The following is a 17,218-nucleotide window of genomic DNA, read 5'->3' as shown; positions in this document are numbered from 1 at the left end:
GAGGTAGCAAAGTAGCTCTTATTCCATTCAGGATACAAGCCTCTTGGTTGGTGCCACCCACACCCAGGGTGGGCCTTCCCATTATCCATACCCAGAACTATGCTAAACCTATCAGTGGACTAATTTAGTAACACACACACACCCCTCTTTTTTTTCCATTCCAGGGTTCAAACTCAGGACCTTGTGCTTACAAGGCAGGCATGGCATCACTGAGCTAAATCCCCTGGCCCTACATACACCCTTAATCTCAGTATCATAACCCTAGATCTAGCCACCTCCAAAAATGCCACCTATGAATTCATGAGGCTTTGGGGAGACATCTAGATATAAACCATAACAATGACTTTCAGAACTGCTTCAAAAAGTAGCAAGAATGATAGGATAAATGTGTTCAAAACAAGAGGAAATACTTTGAAGGGGATTCATGACAATGTGCCTATTACTGTAATAAATTTTTAATTTAAACATTCACCCTATTCTTTGTTCATCCCTATACTTTGCTCCTGAAACCCAGCCTCTCATCTGCAAATTTCTGCTTCCCTCTCTCTGGATTACTGAATTTCCTTTTATCTGTTTTTCTAACCCAAAACACTTAATCTCTGCTAGAGTATTTGTATTGTGCTCTTCCCCAATTCACTCCTTAAAAGTTGTTGCCTGGATTTCTGTTCTGTTTACCTGCTGTCTGATCTTTGCTTTAATTATCCTGGAAGGAAAAGGGTAGGGATTCTGGGGACACTGCATGTCCATCCCCACCCTACACCTCTCTCTTGGACTCCATGTGCACTTACCCCACTGACCACAGCCTGTTTCGAATTTGTCTAACACAGGACCTAAAACTGATGTGCACATAGGCAGAGGGAGATCATTCCCTACAGAAACCATTCTTCTTCCTAACTCAGGAAATGCCATTGCCCCCTACTTTGTCAAAGCCAAAATCCTTTGTCAATTCTCCTAATTCTCCACACTGCAATTTCTGTAATTCTTCCTCCTAACCATGTCCTGCTTTCCCCTTTTCCTACCCCACTCTTCCCCAGGCCTCCAACCTCACCCTTCCCTTCCATCTTTCCCTCTCCAGGGGACTTATCTCATCTTTCCCAACTGTACTCATTGTTGAGGTTAAAGCCTACAGTCCTTAGGATGGGAGGCCCTCTATGAAGTGGCCCTCTCCCTGCTTTTCCATCTATTGCCACTTCTCACCTAGAATCCCATGATCCACACATACAGATCCACAAGTAGCTTCCCTGTGGAGGATGCTATGTGTGTCTCTCTCTTGGCTGAGTTCTTCTTTGGGCTCAGCTCAGGTACCCTCTCCCCAGTCAGCTTCCTTCAGCAGGGAATGAGGGCAGAAGCCTCCCATCACTTGCTAGTGGCACCCCCTGGTGTTTCCCTCACTCCTGTCCCTTCCTGCATAAGTGCTGTCCTATATACTCTGTGTCTTACTAGAGTCCTCTGGGAACCATAGGCAGGGAGTAAGACTATGTTTTATTTTTTTTTTTTTTTATCTTCCCAGTTGCTTTTGTAATAGAAGAAAAAGTGAAAGAATGAATGGAATATGGAAACTTGAAGAATTTCTCCTTTTTCTGATATCAGTAAATGATCGTCATTTAAAATAGAGCATTTAAAAAAGTGTTACCAGGTACAGTAATGAATATTTACTGAATCCTTTTAATGTGCCAGTTGCTCTGTTTCATTATCATACTGAACTCCATAAGTTTTGTGTAATCTCCGTGGTGCCCCAATGGAAGTAGGTAGGGAAATGGCCCAAGGTTTGACAGATTGTTGTTGACAGATTTGAAAGGGAATACTGCCTGGCTGCACAGGCTGGGCCTTTAGGTACATACATATAATTTTGCATTTTCATCTATTCAATGAGGATAAGACCAGAGCCTGTGGTACTGGGTGTCTGTGAAGCATGAATAACTCTCTGCATGGAGTGTTTTGCACAATGTCTGACTCACAGCCCACCCTCTTGAGCCAAAGCTGTTTCTGTCATCCTGTGTCCTGAAGCCTTCTGTGCTCATACTCAGGTCAGCACCAAACACACCAACTTGCTCTTGCCATGCTGGGTCCTTCAGGGGATGTCAGAAAGCAGGATGACATCAAGAAAGCAAGTGACAAGAGAGAAGAAGCTTGGGACCTTTTGTTAGGAATAAAACTTTTGGAGTGTTGCTGTTGCTACTATGCAGGTCAACTCAAGTCAGGAAGCAGACCATTCTGACCTCTCACTGACAGTACCAGTGGACATATCTGACCCTGCTGGGGACCTCACACTATACTTTTTGGGGTGGGAGATGAGGAAGGCTGGGGCAAAACCAGTCAAACAATGGGGCAGAATCTGTCAAAGTCATGGAAACCCAGGGCATGTGCACAGAACACAGGATCCCGGATGACTCTGCATCTTCTGGGCACTGTGTGCAGAACCAATCAGAAATTATGTGTTATGTTCAATTCCTCATTTGCATCTGGTGTGAAGCCAAGTGAGGTTCAATAGTTTAAATCTGGCACTGGCCCAAACTGGTTTTTGATGGGACTACCCAACTGTCTCAATACTTTATTTGCATGAGGGAGAAGATAATCCAGGAATTCCAAATTCCAAATTTCTTTCCTTGTCCTCCTGGCCACTGTGAGTCCTTTCACCATTTGCTCTCACTCTGCAGAGTGTACCCCTTTTCCACCTCCAGTAAATGTACATCCCACTGCCTTTTCTGTGTGTCTGTCCAATTCTTTGTTCAGGACACCAAGAACCTGAGAATTCTCCTGGACCCACCATAGGTGACACTTTGACTAAGCTTCCTGCATACCCAAGGGCCTGGGCAGCTGCTCCTGAGGAATGAAAGGACAGCTGCAGCAGTAGGTCAGAGGAGTTGGACTCATCTGGAGACAGGAGGGCCCCCAGCAGGGTGAGGTGGTTCAGCATGGCTCTGAGTATGTCCTGACCAAGGGCCCAGACATAGGGGACTCCCAGGTCACACTGCTGGCATGGGTCACAGCTTGGTGGGGAGAACATGCCAGGTTAGGGTCCAAGCATCTGCTTCTTTGATGCAGGAAGGTGACTGGGGAGAGAAATGGGGGAGGGAGGAAGGGCCCTAAGGGAGAAGGGATGGAGATCTGACCATACCATGGGCAAGGGAGGAAAGCAAATAGGGAGATCTAAGAAATGATTAAAATTTTTCCAAAATAATAACAACAATAATCACAATCACTGGTTGGAAACCTTCTGAACTTTAGCACTGCATTAATTTGTTTACAGTCATCATATCATTAAATCCTGAAAATCACTCAGTGGGATAAATACTACCATCTTCAGTTTAGAACTGTGGGGAATGAGGCTGTTATTCTAAGGAGATTGTTAAGGTTGGACAGTTCAGGGACATAAAGTCAGATCTGGCTGGAGACCTATCTCCTGCTTCACTTAGACCCATTAGGCCAATGGAGCCAAGGGTGTGCCGCTTGCTCTGGGGAAGGGACAAGTGCAAAAAAGCAATCCCTGCCAAACTTGTGTGCTCCTGTTTGAGCTGTCCTTGGAGCAAGCCACACATAGTTTTTGTTGGAGATGTCCAGTAGCCTGAAGTAGCAGGAGAGCTGAGCAGTCTTAGGAAAGTTATTCTACTTCCTCTTCCTCCTTTATGAAAAGGGACCTTGGAAGATTGCAAAAGCAATAAATGGATCCTGCAAGCAAAGCATATAACACAGTCCCAGATGCAGAGAGAAGTGGGATTTCTTTTGGTCCCACCTCCATGTGGTCAGGAGAACCTAGAACCAGGACCAAGTCACTCAGTGTCTGCACCAGAACCTCACAAATGCACACAACTGCAGGGAAGTTCAGATAAACTGACATAGTCCTGACTCCAGTGGAAATGGAGGTTCATCTTCATTTTGCTAAGCCCACCAGGGCTTTTAAGCTGTCAGGCAAGTGGCCAGGAGGAGAAGGTGGTGGGCATGGCCAGGAAAGGTGTATGGCCAGGAGAGGTAGGAAGTGAGTGTCCAGGAAAGGATGTGGACAAGACAGGAGCCAAAGGTGTGTCCAGGATGGTTAAACTAATGGAAGCATTTAAACACATCCTCAAGGTAAATATTAGTTTTCAGGTTTATAAATTAAGCACAATCTTCAACACATGGTTCTGGAAAACAGAAAGAAAAGGAATCATTGTGACCAGTTTTAATTCCAAAGGCAAGCAAAGACAAAAAGAAGGGGCATTGTGATCCATCTCCCTTAACTATATGAACAAAGCTTTTTAAATGTTTGCCAACTTTGTTTATAATCATATGAATGGGTAAGGAAGATCTTAGAAATGCAAGGATTGCCTGATACCAGGTAATCTACACACAAAAAGAACAAGGCAAATTGCCATTTTTAAAAAGCATATGGTATCACTCAACACTGATTCACATTCAGTAACAAGGCCAAAATAGAACTAAAAAAGTAAATTTAAGAAAAGACATCTTCCAAAGGCTTCCACCAAGCATGATGACCCAGTAGAAGCATTTCCACTACATTTAGGAATAACAAAGCAATGTTCATGATCATGACTGATATTCACAAAGTCTGGAGAGTCTGAACACCCTGGACAATGTAATGATCTGAGAAGGTATCAGCACCTAAGTGAGGCAGAAATGTCATTATTTGCAGATGATACTATTAGAAATTCTCAAGCTTCCTTATGAATTAGTATGACAAAATACATCAAACTTTTATAAAAGAATCTCAATGCCAAAACTCTGTAGCATTTCTACACTAGCAATAAAAAAATGAGAAGTATTTAACAACTCACCAGTGTACACAGTAACAACAAAAAGTATAAAATATCTAGGAACAAGGTTAGTAAAATTGTATGTAGGAACTTATTCGGGAAAGTTATAAAACTTTGCTAAAAATCATAAACTGGAGTCTGAATATATAACAAGAGGCACGTACACATGGAAGAAAGACTGCCTGTGGCGATGCTGTTATAAGTTCTGCTTGGAGGTCCTCTTCAGATCGGGACTAAGACAAGGAGTCCCGTCACCTTCACTTTTACTGAACATTGTAGCTGAAGTCTTAACCAGGGATTTAAGGAGGCTGCTATGGTTTGTGTTTAGATGTCCCCTCCCCTAAAGCCTCATATGGATGAGGTAGGGCTTCCTTTTACATAGGTGGCTGAATCTGGAATGTATGATGCTGGGATTAGGGGTGTGATTACTAAACCACTACAAGTGAGTGACTGGTTTGGCACCATCCTAATCCTAGAAGTCTGGATGGGATAAAGGGCCAGGAAGATGTTAAGGTCCTCTGTTGCTTTTGCTACCTTGTGGGTGCCATGAATTGTTTCTCCTCTGCGATACCCCTCTGCCATGTACCACCCTGCCTTGGAACCAGCCGACGACTATGGACTGACCTCTACAAACTGTGAGCCAAATAAGCCTTTTGCCCTTTAACTTTGAGTGTCAGGTATTTTGTCCCAGCAATGAGAGAAAAGTAGCTAACAGATGCAAAATGAAGAAAAGTTTGAGGTATTGTAAGGAAGAAAAACTGCCTGCATTAGCCGATGATCCAAAATTATACAAAGAAAAATCTAAAGAATCAATAAATAAAATTTGAATCAATGAGAGAATTGGATGAGAGTGCTGGATACAACTTACACATAACTCAGCGATCAGTCGCAGTTCTTTGTTCATTAACAACTGAAATTTCAGAACCTGAAATTCAATACCTGCAAAGCTATTTCTCTTGCTAATCATGGCCATGTTCTGAAACAACATATCTCCCTGCTCTGCCTCTTTTTCCCTGGATTAACTTTCTATCCCTAAACATAGCTTCATAGGGCAGTGATTGTCCCTTTCCTGTATGACCTTTCAATTTAAACTGATTAGAAGATTCATTCCTTAGAAGATTGTTCATGCAAAGAATTCTTCAGTTTTAGTAATTGAGAAATAGTAATAAGACACTCCAGTCAATGGGGGGGGGTTAACTTTATTTGCTTAAAATGGGTCTGACTGGGGCTGAATTGCAGTAGGTGTGTTCAATAAAATTTATGGGAGACCGACAAGTACATTTTGAAGGAAAAAAAGGTAAAACAAGGTTGCCAAGCACTGGTCACCAGGGTCCAGTCCACCTGAGGTAGTGTGACGAGGACCTCCCTCCCTCCCTCCGTTTTGACCCTTACACTGAAAGCAGCTGGTGTCACCAATCTACTCTGTGCACCGTCCCACACTCCTGCCACCACAGCAGCTGCGTGCGGACACCAACAGTTCTGTCCTATCCACCACATCCATCTGTTTCGTAGACTGGCTGCCGCCTGGTTCAGGAATCAGTCAGGAAGACCAGTTAGATGGGAGAAACTCGATTTGTTCTACTGGTGAGTGAATCTGCAACAAACCCCTTTTTCCTATCTTCTCATTCATACAAACACAATCATGGGTGGTTATGGTGAGGGAAATATCATTTTGCTCCAAAAATAATGACTACCACACAAGGTCTTCATGACACAAAGCTTTTGTTCCACCAGTTTCTCAGAATCCCGAGTAATGAACTAGCATCATTCCCTGCCATTGTCTCTGGGTCATGACTGGATAAATGATTCCATACAACTCGCCCTCCCATGATATTCTCCTAAATGCCTCCTTGAGCTGATCAACCCTAAGTAACCTTGTCTGTCCTAGACAGCAGCTTCAGTGCTTCCCAGCCCTTGCTGTTAGCCAGATGGCTTGGCCAAGCTCTGGAGAGAGGAATGTGGCCTTTAGGGGAGTCCTGGGGATATGGGTAGGGTCAGGGTGCAGCTGTTGTGAGTGGTGTGATGTGGATATAAGGGTGGAGTTAGGAGGTGAACTCCAGGTTTCTCTTTTCTCAGAGTACAGGGCGATCGGGGTCAGGAAGTAAGAGAGGGCTGCTCTACAGTGTATCTGGGAAGCAGCCACAAGCAAAGTTTTCCGCATAGATCAAGGCAGGTGTGGATCACTGTGCCTGCCCAGATTGCACAGTAATACACGCCAGAATCGCTTTCTTCCACATTTCGTAGTACAAACTTATAGCTCTTTTTTGTGCCTTCATAAGCATGGTATTTCCCTGGGCTGAATTCAGAATCCACCACTGGCTTGGAAGCAAAAAAGTCATAGTAGAGAAGACGGTGTGGGGCCTGGCCCACCCTGAACAGGTACCAGTGGATGTAGTTCCCTTCCTCATGAATATCACAAGTGATGACTATATATGACCCACGCTTCCTGCTGATTGATATCATTCCTCCTTCCAAACCAGAAGATGTTTGACTGCCTACAGTGGAAACAGCAACAAAACACTGATAAGAAAGAAGTAAATGGAATTCCTTTTTTTTTCTTTTTTTTTTGTACCAGGGATCAAACTTGGGACCTTGCACTTGCAAGGCAGGCGGCAGCACCACTGAGCTAAATCCCTGGCCCTGGAATTCTTTAGAATGGCCTCCCACTGTGGGGGAAGTCCATGAACACCTATGCCACATCCTTACCAGCCAGCAAGAAAACTAGAAGCAGGGCCACAGCCCACAGCATGGCTGCTTCTCCTCGGCCTTGGAAGGACAGGGACTGGATGAGAAGAGGGCCAGAAAGCCCTCTCCAAACTCAAATCCCTCTCAACACGAAGGGATCCCTAGAACAGTGAGTCGGAGCTGGTCTTCCTGACTGAATGACAGGCAGGAGCAGTAGCTGGGGATCCATCTGAGAAGACAGCCCAACTGCAGACCAGAAAGGGTGGTGCCTGGGAGGAGCCCCTGCCTCTCTGCCTCTGCGTGCTCCTGCAGTGCCCCCATGTGGCCGCCAGGAGCAGGTCCTCTCCAGGGGAAGAGAAGCCAGGGGCCTGAGAGCTCTGTACTGAGGCTGGCTAAGTGCGAACATGGTGAGGCGGAACCCTGATGGCACAGGCCTGTCCCTTGTGGGAATAGTGACTTCCCTGCAGAGCAGAGTTTCTCAATGGTAATGCTACCCCTACGTTCTTGTCCTCTGATCAAAGTTTATCACTATTGCCCTGAACCACTTTCATATCTGTGAGTAGACTCTGGGTAGCCACTAGCAACAAATCTGATAATCCCTGAACCCAGATTATTAAAAGGAACTAGGACCCAAATGTGGACTACATTTCATGCTCCTCAAAGGTAAATGGCCATGCGTTGGGGGGGGGGGGGGGGGTTGTGTATGCACAAATCAATTTGTTTAAAAAATGTTTATCTTCCAGCAGTATAAAAAGGCTCCTTTGTATCTGGTAGAAGGTCTAATTAAAACATGAATAAATACAGGTTCCATTCCATGTGCTTTTTTAGACATCCTTGAATGAAAAATATTATTAGTTCTCTGTCTGCAATTCATACCTGGACATCTAGTGTCTTATCTGGCAACTCTATCCACCGAAAATGCAGTTAGTATCTGTGATTGATTTGGACTAATTTATGGAAATATATATGATCAAAGAAATTTCCTCTCTTTCCGTAGTTGTGAGTCATAATGGCTGCTTTGCTCTTTTATATCTATTTATTTTTATTAGTACATGTTTGCAGTACATCATGTTTATGATCACCTCAGGGAGGAGAACATGTGCTTAACATATCTAAATTCTTTTTATCCTCCCCCCTTTCCAGATCCCCTTCCCATGTGCAAAAGATCTATCTCCCTATTTCTTTTTTTGTTGTTGTTGTACCGAGGATCAAACTCAGGTCCTTGAGCTTTCGAGGCAGGCGGCAGAACCGCTGAGCTAAATCCAAGGCCCTATCTCACTATTTCTTTTTTTTCCCCCCATTAAGTTTATTGGTACATTTTAGGTATAAAATACAGTTACATTCATCATTGGGATCTTGTACCATTACATGAGAATCTTGGTTCTTATTTTTTTCCCCTTCCCCTGCCCTTCCTTCACCCCCTCTACCCTTCCCTATTTGCAAAGATTTTGTTTCCACTTTTTTCCTTTTCTCATATTTTTTCCCTTCTTTCATTTCCCCTACCCCTCCCACTTCCCCTGCTCCTTTAGACCTTTACTTCCTATTACACAATATTAATTATATATATTTTAAATTACAATACCAAGACCTAGGAGACATTACCACAGATTTTACAGAATTTAAAAGGATACAGAAAGCATATTTCAAAAATCTGGTTTGAAAGAAATTTGACAACTTCTAAGAAGTACCCTGGAAGACAATGAAACTGACTCTGGAGGAAATATAAAATTTGAATAGCACCTATTAAAGAAAGGATATTCCTAGCTTGAAAACCTACCTATATGACAACAGCAGGCTCATATACATTTTAACTGATAAATTATATCAAACATTTAAAGCAGAAAAAAAAAAGGAACACTTCTCCCCTCATTTTAGGAAATCAACATTGTGCTAATCCTAAAATTGGATAAAGATAATAGAAGAAAAAAATATGAACATAGATAGAAATTTGTTTAACAAAACAAACTATTAGAAGTCAGATCTTGCAGTATGTAGAAAGTGGTTTTGTTATAGGGATGGCAGTGTTGGTTCAGCACTGGAAGATCCACCCCCAAAAGTCATTCTTTTAACAGAGGAAAGGAAAAAGCCATATAATCCTGTCACTAGTTGGAGAAAAAGTATCGGACTAAATTCCACAGCTGTTCATGGTAAAAGCTATCAGGAGACTAGAAGTAGAACAGAAACTTCTCAGCAGATTAAACACATGTACTTCATACTTCCAGTAAGAACGCCTTATATGAATGGAGAAGATACAATGCTTTCTCCTTAAGGTGGGGAACAAGGGCAGATATGCTTACTCTTTATCTGTCCATTAAACTTTGAAACCTAGGCCCCACCAAAATAGTCTGGCAATAAAATGACACAATTAGGATAGGATTGGCAAGGTAGAAGCAAAATCTTTATATGTAGATGAAATGATCATCTGAGAAAATACTAAGAAATCTCTAGGAGGCCCTAGAACTTGTATTTGAATTTAGCAGGATTAGAAAACACAAGATATATATAAAAATTCAGGTCTATATCTCCCTATTTCTTATTGTCTTATGCAATATTTTGTCTTTGTTATTCACACAACCACGTCCCCTTCACTACTGGCATCTCTGTGTTGCCTTTCCCCTTGTGAGATGCAGAGAGTTTCACAGTTCCCCAAGCGCTGAGTGATTTTGGATTGCATCTTGCACATTTTAAAAACTATTTTGTAAGGAAGTAGGAGCAGTTTGAATGGTATGCAGAATGTTGAGTACATTGGTTGTCAGGGAACTGCTCCAGGAAGGGCTGCAAAGTCCCATCTTCCTCTGCGGGGCAATTCCATCAGTTCCCTTTCTGAGCCTTCCCAGCAACCCCTGTTCAGATCTGTGTTCCGTGGGCGCCCCCACGTGGCCACTCCTGAACCTGAACCTGGTCTGGTCCTTCAGGGGGCAAAGCTTTTGCCAGGCTGCTCAGGGTCACACCTAGGCTGCGCAACTAGTGTGCAGTCAGAAGTCCAAGAACCACTGGCTGAGCTGTCTTATTTTCCTTCCTCTCTGCCATCTATACACACTTTCCTATCTGCAGAGTCCTCCCTGAACGCTTTTACCAGCCTTTCCCACAGTGGTGGCTGCCTCTAGGGCCCAAAAGTAAGAAGATAAAGAGAACAAAAACCACTAGGACTCTCTCTCTCTGGAACCACAGTCCTCAGGTCAGAGAAAAGATCACTTCCTGCAGAGTGCAGGGTTCATTCCAGCCACTACTACTACAACTGTCCCAGGGATGACCCAGGGCTAGGGAGAAAATGGAGAAAGACAAAAGTAGCCTAAACCTTAAACAAGCTATGCTGTTAAGATAGGCTGACACACTTGCCCCTTTCCATAATGTCAGAATTTGTTGAATTTCAATAGATTCAAAAGCTACCTCAATTTCACTGGCTTTACTTTCCCGAATACTCTGGATTTCTTTGGAGTCATGATGGTGGCAAAAAAAAAGCTGTAATTCTTTGTTGCATTCCAATCTTAAATTCTAGCATCTAACACTTAACTATCTCAGCACTTAATCATGCATCACACTGAAATGCACAGTGTTTAAGTTACAGAAAGAAAAGGGTAAAGAAGCTGTAGAATTTTAAAAAGCAATACAAAGGGCAAAGGGGAAGAGTGAATACAATACAAGTCACCGGAGGTGTCAGGTATTTGGTTAAGGAGCCAGAAATTGGAGCTATCAACCAAACTGACCACTGAGAAGACAGAAGCAATCAGGGGAACTTCCACAAACTCCAACCACAATGTGTGCTAACCCGCACTGTGTGTTCTCCTATCCAGCCCAGAACCTTCACCTGTGCTGTGGACCTCACCCTTCACCCCCTAAAGGCATTACTGGAACCACTTTTCTTTCCTTCATCCTCAGCTCCTCCGTTCTCTTAAATCTAGTACAACCTCCTATGTCTAACCACTCTTTTTCTTGACTCCTTCAATGCACACGTCATTGCTCAGGAACATTTTTCCTCTTCTCTCCTGCATCCTGTTCCCAGTTCATTTACCACAATGAATGACACCCATGTACCTAGGACCCAACGCTGATTATTCTCAGTATGAAACTTGTAGGACCCAACAGCAGCATGTGATAGTTGCTCCATCTTCCCCTTTGACTAGCATTTCTTTATATGTCCAGCACAGACAGCACACCCTCCTGGTTTTCTAATAGCTTTAGGGCCCTGATCTTGAAGCCTGAAGGCCCCAGGGTCAATGCTTAGCTGCTTCACTCCCTCTGTTGCCCTAACAGACATGGAGCTTCATATTTCTTCCTCCTCTCCCAGATTGATTTAGGGAGAGTAAAAATTGCATACATTCAAGGCATACAATGTGAGGGTTTGACATACATGTACAATGTAAAATGAGTTCAACAATCGAGAAAATTAACACATCCATCACCACATGGTTGCTGGTGTGTATGTGTGGAGGAGGTAGGAGCATCTTAGACCACGTGGCTTTCAGTACCAGCTACATGCTGATGGCCTCCATCTTCGTGCATTTGAGGCTTCTTCTCAGTCACCTCCATGAACAACTACCCATATGTAAAGCTGCAGAGTTAGCTAGCTATATGTCTCTCATATGCACACATCATCTCAGACTTCACTCATCACAAGCACAGCTCCTGATCATCCTGCACAAACCTGATGTTCCGTGGTGTTTGCCTCCCGATAAACAGTCACCTGATAATAGCCAGATTTTAGTTCAAGCCAAACCTTGGGGCCACCCACAACTTCTCTTGCTTCATCACCTAGCCATCCAACTGCCACAAATCCCTGGTGGCTCTACCTTGGAAATGCATTCACAATCTGTCTTTTGCAGCCTCTTCTCTTAGCATCTTGGTCCAGAACCTTGGCTCACAACCAGATCGACTCAAGACCCGTGACTGAGTCCTCACTTCTGCCCTGGCCCCTCCAACTCATGTCCAGCCCAGCATGCAGAGTCATGTTAAAACATCCAAGCCAGATTATGCTTCCCCTCTGCTTGAAAACTCCCAAAGGTTTCCCTTTCCACTTGGAGAATGCAAAGTTCTAGCACCATCTCTGACTTTCATCTCTAGGCCTTCGCCTCCTTTCCCTCTTTTCTTCATTCAGTCCCAGGCACACTGGGTAACTTGCTGGTCCCCCGCACCTATTGCTTCTACATAGATGTTGCAGCTACCAAGGGGTCTCCGTCTCTCACCTGCTTCACCTCTCCACACTCCACCCTTGCCCTCATTTTTCTCCATGGCACTTATCACCGGCTGGGTGATCTTGTTCGTTTGCCTGTCTTTTCTAGAATCCAAGCTCAGTAGATCCGACATGTTTCTCATTTGTTTATTGCTATTAAAACTGTGCCCACACACAAGAGAAACCCAAGGAATGTTCTCTGAACGAAAGAACTAACGAATGCGTGACCTCATGTTGGAAGGAAACGCAGAGCGTGCTTACCGTACAAAGCCTGTGCGGAAAAGCCTCAGCAGGTAACAAGGGCTCCGAGTCCTAAGCCACAACCAACTACAGAGGAGAGACGCCACAGCTCGGGTTGGCCCCGCGCCTCTGGAACCCAGGAGATCTCAGCTCGCGCGCACAGGCCCGCCAAGTACCGACTGCACGGCCCCTCGTCTTCCTGGGGCCGCCCGCGCGCCTCAGAAAGGTCTCCGCGCAGTGACGTGAGGTGGCTACAGCTACCAGCACTCCCAGCGCCGCCTAAATGCACAGGCTCCTCAACAATCCCCACCTACACCAGCCCGGGATTTGCCACAGCCCATGCACTTACCTGCACTCCGGGGCAGAATCTAGCTGCACAGCCCAGGCTGGCTTCCGGCAAGCCCCTTGCCGGAGGTACGCGCCAGTACCGCCTTCGGACACGCGGCGCCTTCCATTGGACGAGATCTGCCACACGCCCTCCCGCCGACCAATGGAAAGCGGCTGACGCACGGAGGCAGTGCCCAGAATGGGCGCGGTGTGATGACGTCATCACGGAGACATAGGTTGCTAGGAGAGCAGCTGGTTGCCAGGACAACTGGCCCTTCCGCAGACGCGGGCTAGCGGGCTGGAGAGAAGGTCCACCCAGGGCATGGAGTAGGTGGCCACTCGCTGTTGGCGTCCAGCTCATGCCGAATTTTGAAAATCCAGGGTACAGAAGGACTGATGGTAAAAAAACAGAGAGTAGGGACTGTTATGTCAGCGCTTGTCACCATTTAAAACGTCAGCAGTGTTACACAAAGACAGTGGAGGTGTGTCTGCAAGAGCCGCAGCTCAGGTGAGAGACCGCCTCGAGGTCGGGGCAGGCAGTGGGGAATCCCGGTGCCTTAAAGGTTCAGGTCAGGACGGATGCGGAGACCAATCTTCTGTTTAATCTTTCAATTCTTAAAAATAATAATGTAGGGCCGGGGCTTTAGCTCAGTGGTTTCGCCACCTGCTGCGCAAGCGCAAGGACCCGACTTCAATTCCCTGTACGAAAAGTAAATAAATACATAAATACATAAATAAAATCCTAAAGGTGGAAATAACCTAAATGCCACCAAAAAAAAAAATGATATTGGGGCTGGGGATTTAGCTCAGTGGTTCCGCTGCCTGCCTCGCAAGCCAAAGGACCCGAGTTCGATCCCCGCTACATAAAAAAAAAGAAAAAAATCTGTAGTCAGGTGTGGTGGAACATGCCTGTAGTCCTAGCTACTCCAGAGGTTTACCCAATAGGATTGCAAGCTCGAGCCCAGTCGGGGCAAGTTAGTGAGACTGTTTCAAAATAATTTTTGAAGTATTTTTGAAAATAGTAAATTAGAAAGGCTACCATTGTAACTCAGCGATAGAGAACTCACTTGACTGGCATGTGTGAGGTCCTGAGTTCCATCCCCAGCATTAGAAAAAGAAATGATGGGGGCTTGTCCTCCTATGGGATACCAGATTAAAAAAGAAAAGAGAGAAAGAAAGTCTGGTTAATGGCATGAGAGTGGTCCTTTAGCAGTAAAATATCGTGAAGCCAACCATCAAAGGAAAACAGGAACTGAGGAATGTTAGCCTGACATTTAGGGCCATTTTCACTCAGGGATCAGTGGGTTCTGGAACAGGGAGCTGAGAACCTGAAATTCTGGACAGGCATTCTCACAGGTCTGTGGTTCCAGGGACTTGAGACTGTTGTCCCATCTTTGGGTTGGGATTGGGAAAATCTGCATAGTAGGGGGGAATTGAAAGCAGTAATAGACTAGCCCTGAGGGGACTTCATGAAATTCACCTGAACTTCTTTTTTTTTGATACTGGGGATCGAACTCGGGTCCTTTTGCTTGCACAGCAGGCAGCGAAACCACTGAACTAAATGCTGGGGCCTCACCTGAACTTCTGAAAGTGCATTTCAGTGAGTCAGGATTTCGTACTGCTACCATTAGATAGGTGAGAGAAGAAAAGGCAAATTTTAGAATATGATATCACTTGCCTCAAATTATAATTGCTTATGGATTACATCCTATAGAATTAACTGTGTACCTAAAAGGACAACACTTTCTTTTTTTTTTTCTTTTTTTTTTTCTTTTTTTTTGAGACAAAAGTCTTGCTTTGTACTCTGGGCTGGCCTTGAACTCGAGATGGTCTTGCCTCAACCTAATGAGGGCTGGGATCAGATGTACACACCACCACACCTGGTGAAAACAATGTGTCTAAAGTCAGGAAAAACAATATATGGTTTTCATTGCACAAAGGATTGGTAACCTACCCACTCCTAATGAAAACTGATTTCATGGGTCATAAGGGACAGCTTCAGTCACCTGTCAATATGAGGTCCAATGGTCAGGGTCTCAGTCCCTGCAGGGCCAGTGGTACAATGGCCCTCCTTGCATGGCATGTGGGGCCTCTTGGTGTTTGCCATGGAAACATGGCACGTTGGTTCTTCCAGCTGCAGGGCAGCCTTCATTATAGGCCCAATGTGCTGCAGAGCCTTCTTTTGTTGTGCACCCAACTCAGAACACAAAATCAGCGAGGTCTGGTGGTGCATACCAGTAATCTCAGCTAGCCAGACAGGCAAGTGTCAAGTTCAAGGACAGTTGGAGCAACTCCAAAAGACCTCCGAAAGATGTCTCAAAGTGAAAAACAATAAAGAGCTGCGGATGTAGCTCAGAACTCCCTGGGTTCAGTACCCAGTACTGCAATCAATCAGACATCCAAGCTACCCAACAAATTCATGGTAGCCATGTGAAAGATGACATAAGTGACATCCACAATCCAAGGACACTAACCGTGAGAAGCGACACTCCCGCTTAAAGGTAGAAGACTGTTCTTGAGTTCCAATTTTGCATCCAAAATGAACCCAAACTTTAGCAACCCAGAACATTTATTTTTTCCCATATCTTGGGTCAGGACTGTGAGCAAAGCTTGGTTCTGTGCCTTTGGCTCCAGGTCTGTCAGATGCCGAGGCAGAGGGAGAATGTCTGCCAGAGCCGTGGCGACATCTGAAGGCTTATCTGGGACCATGCACTCCCAAGCTCACTCGCTAGTTTACTAGGAGGATTCATTCCTCTAAGGGCACTGGACTTAACGCTGCAGGTCCCCACTTCCAGGTTACCAAGGGGCTCTCCACAGGACAGCTTAGGACATAGCAGGTGGCTTCCCTATAAGAGAGCAGGAAAGGGCACATGCAAGACGCAAGTAAAGCCTGTTTATGACCTCATCTCACAAGTGATTTCCCATTGTTTCTGCTGTCTCCTCTTCACAAGATCATCTCACCCATGGTGAGGGTTCAGCAGGGAGAGGAAGTGAGAATAAGCAGGGTCCACATGAAAGCCTACCTGTCTCTAGCGGGGAGCATCCAAAAACATGGCCCCAGGATTAGGGGGCTGTTCTGTCATGCCTAGACCAGTGGACACAAAAGGCTTCACCCATGTGGCTGAACACTGAAGCTCAAGATTTCACATCCTCCTCCCTGACACACATGTCCTGCCAGGTCACCCAGAGTCCTTGCCACCTGCCCTGAACCAGGTCTGATTAGCATGGTGTCATCAATATGGCTGGCACTACACTGGCAAGACCACTGGTGTCCCTTTAGACACTGCCCATTTAGACCTTGTCCACTATGGGCTATAACAACAAATAGGAGTTAACACTAGCAAAGGTAATAAATGTGACCCACTCTCCCACACTTGTGAATATACATGGCTTTTAATTCTTCATCAATAGTCACATGCCAGGTGCCAAAGACTGTGCCAATCTATCTGAACAGAAACCATGGGCATCATGGCCACATTTAGTGGCTGTCAGCTGGTGACAAACTTGCCATCCGTCACATGATTCATATAGAGCCACATATCCTTGCTGTGTCTGAAGAAACTGGTCGCCATAGTACCATCCAGGTGAGGTGCAGCCTCCACTTCTCTCTCCATCTCAGTGGCTTCCCCGTGGCTGTCCTTCCTCACTGCTGCCTACTCCATGGGTCAGAGACCCAACAGCCTTGTCTGTCAGCTCTGAAGTATCCCCACCCCAATCTGTACCTAGGGAGGGATTAGTGCCCACAGGGTGAGCCTGCGGCTTCACCTGACCTACTGTGGGACAAATCTGGGCCAGGACTCTGCCATCAGCTTCCGTGATGGAAGCCAGGAGGCTGGCACCAGTGTAAACCCACACCCTTTTTCTAACAGCTGATCCGGGCTCTGGGACTGCCTTTCTCCAGTGCATGGTTGCTGGGAAGAGGACTCGGTGCTACATATTTTATACATTTGCCACAGCACTGCAGGATCCTGCCTTAACGGGTTCCAGAATCCATTTCAGTGGATGGATTCTGGGCCTAACAACCAGTATGGGGTGCAAACCTGCC

General features: G+C 45.3%; 1 gene segment (V, D, J or C); it reads right to left on the bottom strand.

Annotated features, from left to right (window-relative positions):
* LOC101711364 (T-cell receptor gamma chain C region DFL12-like) overlaps positions 1 to 12,857 on the bottom strand; it is a 57,827-nt gene extending 44,970 nt beyond the window's left edge. The window contains 2 exon segments of the C gene segment in view: positions 6,941 to 7,246; positions 7,458 to 12,857. Of these exon segments, the coding sequence occupies positions 6,941 to 7,246; positions 7,458 to 7,500 (349 nt within the window).
* Positions 12,858 to 17,218: the final 4,361 nt, after the last annotated feature.

The sequence above is a fragment of the Heterocephalus glaber genome, unplaced genomic scaffold (assembly GCF_053883595.1).
Source record: "Heterocephalus glaber isolate CG9 unplaced genomic scaffold, H.glaber_assembly_v1.0 deba00001610, whole genome shotgun sequence".
Classification (NCBI taxonomy): Eukaryota; Metazoa; Chordata; class Mammalia; order Rodentia; family Bathyergidae; genus Heterocephalus; species Heterocephalus glaber.
The sequence above is the reverse complement of the archived record's forward strand: the minus strand, read 5'-3'. Positions and strand labels throughout refer to the sequence as shown.